Source organism: Priapulus caudatus, unplaced genomic scaffold (genome assembly GCF_000485595.1).
Source record: "Priapulus caudatus unplaced genomic scaffold, Priapulus_caudatus-5.0.1 Scaffold663, whole genome shotgun sequence".
NCBI classification, from domain to species: domain Eukaryota; kingdom Metazoa; phylum Priapulida; class Priapulimorpha; order Priapulimorphida; family Priapulidae; genus Priapulus; species Priapulus caudatus.
This window is the reverse complement of record NW_014577724.1, coordinates 122,570-130,206: the sequence shown is the minus strand read 5'-3', so window position 1 is coordinate 130,206 and position 7,637 is coordinate 122,570. Positions and strand designations below refer to the sequence as shown.

The window sequence follows — 7,637 nt, the reverse complement described above, 5'->3', positions numbered from 1 at the left end:
GCACGCAAACACACGCACGCACGCACGCAAACACACGCACACGCACGCACGCACGCACGCACTCACAGAGAACGAGGAATGTATGTCGTGACTTGAGGAGGACGAGCACTCGCCGCAGCAGGTCCTTGCTGAGGATGTAGTTCTTCATGTGGTAGGTGTGATGCTCGACGCAGAACGACAGCAGCTCGACGATGAGGCTCAGCAGCTGCGCCGTCTGGTAGTCGTCTGCAACACGAGCGGCGCCGCGCGGCGATGAAAACAAGTGCGCCGCCAGGGGGCGCCACGGCTTCGCCATGGCACGGAAGCTCACATTCGGCTCGATCGGCGACGTTAGCGTCGCCATCGGTGATATTTGTGGTTAAGTTTTGTTTAATTAGCATACGTTTTTATAAGCATTGTTTAATTAATTGGCGTTTTCGGTTTCCAAGCATTAATGAGGAGATGATTGAAAATCGTAATTTTTAAACTGCTTATGGTCATTCATTGATAATTTATATTTTAAACCGCTCATGCACACGGCTTATACTGCACCCCCGCAGTGATAACGCAATGTTTCATGTTTCTAAGTATTCAATTCAAGTAGGCAATTATAATAATAATGTTAATAATAATAGTAATAATAATAATGATTAATGCTCAATAAGTTTTTTTTTTGGCAATTTACATTCTTGACGGGTTGTTTTACATGCACACACTGAGAGCATATTATAGTTTACATATATATATATAACCAACAACAATAATAACTAGAAATGGCAGTTGTCGCCAACCACATGTATCCCCCGCGATCTAGTATGAATGAAATATCTCCTGGTTTTGGTACGCGACACACCTACTCCCCAAGATGTGTAAGTAGACCAAGTTTGCTCGCACTAGGTCAACTAGGGGCCGAGTTATAGAGCGGAAGGGAAATATGATCAAAGTGAAGGTCAAGGTCAAGGTCAAATAAAGGTAGCAGTGACCTGGTTTTGGTACGTGACACACCTTCTCCCCAAGATGTGTAAGTATACCAAGTTTGGTCGCGTCGCGCTAGGTCAATTAAGGGTCGAGTTATAGAGCGGAAGGGAAAGTGTCTGCGGCGGCGAGCGGCGGCGGCTGGACAAACATGAAACCATAGTATACCCGCCAACTTCGTCGCGAGGGATACAATAATGATAATGATAATAATAATAATAATAATTAATGCTCTAGTTTTTTTTGGCAATTTACATTCGTGACGGGTTGTTTTACATGCACACACTGAGAGCATATTATAGTTTTGCATATATATAAATAACAACAATAATAACTAGATGGCAGTTGTCGCCAACCACATGTATCCCCCCGCGATCTAGTATGAATGAAATATCTCCTGGTTTTGGTACGCGACACACCTTCTCCCCAAGATGTGCAAGTAGACCAAGTTTGGTCACGCTAGGTCAATTAGGGGCCGAGTTATAGAGCGGAAAGAAAATATGATCAAGGTGAAGGTCAAGGTCAAATAAAGGTCGCAGTGACCTGATTTTGGTACGCGACACACCTTCTCCCCAAGATGTGTAAGTAGACCAAGTTTGGTCGCGCTAGGTCAATTAGGGGCCGAGTTATAGAGCGGAAGGGAAAGTGTCTGCGGCGGCGAGCGGCGGCGGCTAGACAAACATGAAACCATAGTATACCCGCCAACTTCGTCGCGAGGGATACAATAATGATAATGATAATAATAAACAAAAAAATAATTCATTAAAGGTTATTTAATTATAAAATATGCTGCTCAATTTAATTAAAACTAATAGTAGTTAAATGTGAAATATTGCAAGATGTATATCGTTTCGATTATTAAAGAATATTTTTGATTATTCTAAATCACATGCATCTGGTGCAACGTGTGAAGATATAAATTTCAATAGCACAGTTTCCATCATTACCTCCATAAACAGCACAAGAAATGAGGCTATCGTACAAAATACTTTCTTTTTTTAAATGGGTGTATTTCTGATAGCTATCAGAGAATGGGTATAATACTGAACAGTTTACAGCCAAAACAAATCAGTTTACAGTAGAAACGGTCAAATTCAACGGAATATGATGCTAAACGATATCACCGACTTCAGCAAATCAGATTTAATAAAAAACCGATCGTTAATTTTTACCATGACACCAGCAAAAGTGAACGTGATCTAAGATAGTGTAACATGTGTTTTACAGATGTTTACATAAAGTAGTAAGTGTAGCTAGATTTGGCTGAAATTAGCCTGGGTAGGGTTAGGTGTAGTAGTTAGCATGTAGGTTATAAATAGTAGTTTGCGTGTGCGATATAGATGCGTGTTAGTTTAGGAATATTAGTCTAGACAGGGCTGTAGATCCGGTGTTAGACATGTGGGTTATGGCGGGAGTTTTGAAAGGACAAAGAGCTAGGTAGTTGCGTGTGATTGGTTAGGAAGAGTTTGGACTTGTTTGTGATTGGTGAAGAGTTTGCATATAAATAGAAATTTAAAGAGAGGTCGGGATTGGATTCTGAGTGTTAGCGCGTACCGTTAGAGACCTGTATTAGTTGTAAAATATATTCTTTTAGTGAACACAAAATTTATACTTTGTCTTTGATTATTCTACTATAACAGTAAATTAAAATAAAACTAAATTATTTCATTTAAATCTCTTTGGTGTAACTTCAACGCTACAATAGCATACAAGGTTTCCGCAGTAGGTGTTCGACACGTACCTTTGTTTGGCTTGTTTTCAGCGGTGTTTGCCAAGAGCGGAGCTGTGAGCACATGCATGCTGTGCTTGTAGAAAAAGCTCAGAAATTCCGTTTTCTCCGTCTTCTGCTTTAAAACCAGACGCAGAAAACACAAAAACACGTGAGCGTCACAAACGACATTACGCGACAACGAACAAATCGTCTAAAATTGATCTACATACAAAAAGTCAAAGATTGCCAAAGCGATATCCTTGTACAGTGCTGTAATCCGGCTATGCTGACATGTATTTTCATGATTACACGCATTAAAACTATAGCAAACTATTGCCTGAATTCATTCAGCGGACCCCCCTCCCCGCATACACCCGATTCCAACACTCCTTGCAAAGTCAGAAGAGACACCGTACTCCCGTAGACCACAGAACTCATCAGAACTCGGCGCACGTGAAGGGTGACAATGTTCGAGCTACTTACAGTGGCCGTCGCTAGCATGTTCTCTGGATCTATGAGCAGTCGGATGATGCCCATCAGCTGTACTGCGCCACCCATCTCCGGATCCGTGTCATAGATCATTTGCTCTATCACCAGGTTGATGAATAACTGGTCCTAGCAACAGAAAACGAAGCAGCTGCAGCACAAGTTATTAGTGATGTCCCGACGATCGATTATAATCGAAAGACAGTCGTTTGCAGCAAGCTGCAACCGACTAAGCGCTCGATTATGAAAGTAAATAATCGATTATCGAAAATAAGATCCTCCTTCTCCACTCTCCCCCCCCTCTCTATCCCTCCTCCTCCTCCTCTCTCTTTTCCTCTTGAGGATGCATCCCGCAAATTGCCAGTAAACTGGCACATGATATGACTCATAGACACAGAACTGACCTATCTGCTTTGCACCATTTATTGCCACTTTTAGCCAATTGGCGTCGCGACATAACCTTCTAATAACAATGTACAATGATATTAATAAACGTTCAGGTGCGCATACAAACTAGCACGAGTCTCAACAACATCCCGAGGTAAATAACACTAGCTTAGACAGATGGATCGGTCAACAACGGCACCGCGAGAAACAACAACGGCAACACAATGACAGAATTCGCGACAGCACCCGGGAGGCTCTCTCCACGTCTGAATGACGGCAGCACTCATGTCTTGAGTGTATCCTTAAAGTGATTACGTCACCGTAAATAATAAAAAATTAAAACAAATCTCCACTTTTTCACAAAATATAAGTAATTCTGATAACTTTTTATGATTAAATTGCTGCATTATACTTCCTATTTTACTATATTGTTCGATGTGAACATACACTCATGACTCATACATAGTTCACAGCAAGTAATTAATGTCAGGATCATAATATCAAATCGTCCAGGTTTTTTGGATTGTTAACTAGTTGAGAAACAATCTTATCAGGTAAGAATTTGACGATACGTTTAGTCTCCTTTACGATACGTACTCTACTTTACATTAAAAGTAAGTACTAACAGGACTAAATGTATCCTCAAATTCTTACCTGGTAAGATTGTTTCTCAACTAGTTAAAAATCCTAAAAACCTGGGCGATTTGATATATTTACCACGACATTAAATGCTTGCTATGGGCTATGTATGAGTCACGAGTGTTTGTTCACATTGAACGGAATAGCAAAATAGGAAGTATAATGCAGCAATTTAACCATAAAAAGTGAACAGAATCACATACATTTTGTGAAAAAGTTGACATAATTTTGTTTACTTTGTACTATTTATGGTGATGTTATTACTTTAAAGTAATTATTACGAGTTTTCCAGTGTTTTCACCACTTTCATGATACCTACCGTTATTGCTTGAGTAACAGCCATTGTCTAGAGTAACGATAAAATGTCTTAGAACCTTCGTATTCACCAAAACATGCAATTTTCAAACTAGTTTGGTAAACAATCGTTTTGCTGTAATCTTGAAACTAGAGCCGGTTGTATTGGACTAGCTAGTAGCGCCGCCGCCTATCTGCCATAGACATACAGTCTCTCTCAAATGCAGTTGTTTTCAATTAATCACCGCCAATTTACAAGTTTACCAATTTTTCCATTATCGTGACACGTAATCATATCCAATTTTTTATGATATAACTGCTTAAAATCTTAATGAAATCAGTGATATATGTGCTGTGAGGTGAGACTATATTTCGCTATATTTTTTTGGGTCGAGGGTTTCTGAGCAAAACTCTCGTAATAATAACTTTAAGGGTGAGATGTGGGGACAACATGCACAGGATAACGGGGGAATAGATACTTTGTTCGGAGGCGGTCGTGGCAGTTGATTGTAAGTCAGCAGTCTGTTTTGGTGCTCGTGATTTTCAAAAACAATACTCGTTGACCGAACAACACAACTACTCTGCGTCGTTCTGCTTTCTATGTGCAATTCTAAATTACACTACTGGTAAATTAGTAAATTACATTACATCCGGAGCGACAAAAGAGTTAGGTCTCAGGAAGCAACACTTACTGACACAGGGGTCGAAATTATATTTTTATTATGGTATCCATTCGGGATACCAGGTATTGAAATCTGGTATCCCCCCCCCCCAAAGATCTGGTATCCCATTTTTTGGATAGTAAGGGTGCCTGAGCCCGCTCAGATCGCGCGCACTTGCTCTACGCGCACTCGCTCAGATGCGCTGCCGTATAAAGTTGATAACTCAACAACCACTATCCCGATTTTGATTTTTTTTTACTATCCCGGCGAGATACCAAGCATTGAAATCTGGTATCCAACACAAGAATCAACTATCCCGCGGATATCGGGATACCGCTAATTTCGACCCGTGCTGACAGCATGTGCATACGTACAAACAGGTGCATGCGCGCACGCACTAACGAACGTTCACTTACATCGTCCTGCGTGTTCGACTGCTGCAGGATGAATTCTCGCACCATGGACGGACTGAACTCGACGACATACGACAGGATGTCGATCGACGCGCTGCGCACCTCCTCGTTCTCCACACCCTACACAGCCGACGACGAACGAACGAACGAGAGGAAGCCGTGAAACGCAGGGCGCTGGGCTAGCGCGCGCCACCGCCGCGTGCGCTCGCACACGACAAGCGCACGTACGGGCAACGTGCAAACAGGTGGACGCACGCGCTAACGCACGCACACACTAACGCATGCACACACGCACGCACGCACGCACGCACGCACGCATGCACGCAAATACATTGTATCGAGTGCTACATCCTCTTGTTCGGACGCAAATTTAACAAACGGTGATCGTTAATTCTGCTGGCACGTTTATGACAGCGAATAATCTATTCGCAAGGTGGACAGAAATACTTTGGAAGAATTATATGCTGTAGAGATGCCTTGCAGTGGCCAGACATTTTACAACGGCACTGTGAAGATTACGTGTGTGTGAGAGATTTCCACCCGTCGTAATACATACCAATGTGATTTCCAGTGCTTGCAATATCCCCATACTTGATAATGTCTGCAATCATATTAAGATGCATTGTAAATAGCAAAAAAATGCCATGCAAGTAACCGCCATTGCGATGAAACCAACAAAGTTCACGTGTTGTACGATCGTGAACGACAACAATGTAAGAGTTACGGTGGACGACACTGAAAAGCTCGTCACCGCTCTGCCCCCAGTAACAACGCACCCGGAAAAACACGGCGACTGAACGGCAACAGGAAAATTCACGCAAGCACGCACACTTTCGACCATCGCTTGCATCATTTCCATTTTCAATTGACTTTATCATTGCACAGCGAAAGCACGACTAATGCTGCATTGCAGTGTACTAATCATCTGCTCAGTAGAGAGTACAAACCTTAAAGAACGAGTCTCTACTCTGAGGCTGTAGCGTCTGCGAGAACGTACAGAACTCCTTTAGAAAGAGGACGAGGTCCCGCCGCGTCACGTCGTCCGTGCTCTCGTCTTTCAACTTGCTAAATAGTTCTGTGAGATACCTCTCGTCGTCCTGAAAGAAGCAACAGTCACACGTCGTCGCACCATTCCACCGCGCAAGCTAGCGAGGGAGAGAGAGAGAGAGAGAGAAAGAGAGGGGGGGGAGAGAGAGGAGAGAGAGAGAGAGAGAGAGAGGAGAGGACTCACAAGTGATCACGCACACTCAACTCACCACACGCCTATTATCACGCGCGAGTGATAAACTTGTAATTTCCAACATTATCCGCCACCATCCTTTTGGTCCTCAGTACACGCTCCCACCTTTCTGATCCTTTCCCAGAGAGACAAGTCGAAGATTATTCATCAAAATTTGTCTATTTACGCTCCCCCTTATGAGTGTCAAAATGTGCTGATCCTGTCTGATTGACGCACTAATTTCAACAGACCCCGCCCCAGTCACGGGTGATCTCTGTAAAATAAAATCTGCTCCCTCCCCGCCTTCTCTTTCTCTCTCGTTTCTCATCTGCCTCTCCAGAGTAAGCCTTCCCTGTAAGAAATATACAAATCTATTATTTATAAAGTAAATCGTTTGAAAAGAACTGGCACGTCTCGTCTCTCTCGTTCGATATCCATAAATCGGTTATATCGAGACGATACTTTTTGGCAAATCTCCCGCCATCCAACATGATGCCTCTCTAGCGTTTTCGTCTCATCTCAATAGTATCACAGACCCAACTCTCACCCACCTCGTTCTCTCTCTCTCCTCCCCCCCACCTCTCTCTCTCTCTCCCCCCCCTCTCTCTCTCTCTCTCCAGTCACTCTCTCTCTCTTCTCTGCTCCCTCCCCCTCTGTCTCATCTCTCTCTCTCTCTCTCTCTCTCGTCTTCTCTCTCTCTCTCTCTCTCTCTCTCTTCTCCTCTCTCGTCTCTCTCTCTCTCTCTCTCTCTTCTCTCTCTCCCTCTCTTCTCTCTCTCTTCTCTCTCTCTCTCTCTGTCTCTCTCTTTCTCTATCCTCTCTCTCTCGTATCCCTTCTCTCTCTCTCATCTCTCTCTTTCTCCTCTCTCTCTT

The 7,637-nt window shown here is 43.1% G+C and overlaps 1 protein-coding gene across 1 annotated transcript in view; it reads right to left on the bottom strand.

The window, feature by feature from the left end:
• Positions 1-7,637, bottom strand: part of LOC106812573 (serine/threonine-protein phosphatase 4 regulatory subunit 3-like) — a 47,207-nt gene that overhangs the window by 6,186 nt on the left and 33,384 nt on the right. The window contains 6 exon segments of the mRNA XM_014816474.1: positions 67-225; positions 2,696-2,798; positions 3,149-3,280; positions 5,550-5,666; positions 6,103-6,147; positions 6,494-6,643. Of these exon segments, the coding sequence (XP_014671960.1) occupies positions 67-225; positions 2,696-2,798; positions 3,149-3,280; positions 5,550-5,666; positions 6,103-6,147; positions 6,494-6,643 (706 nt within the window).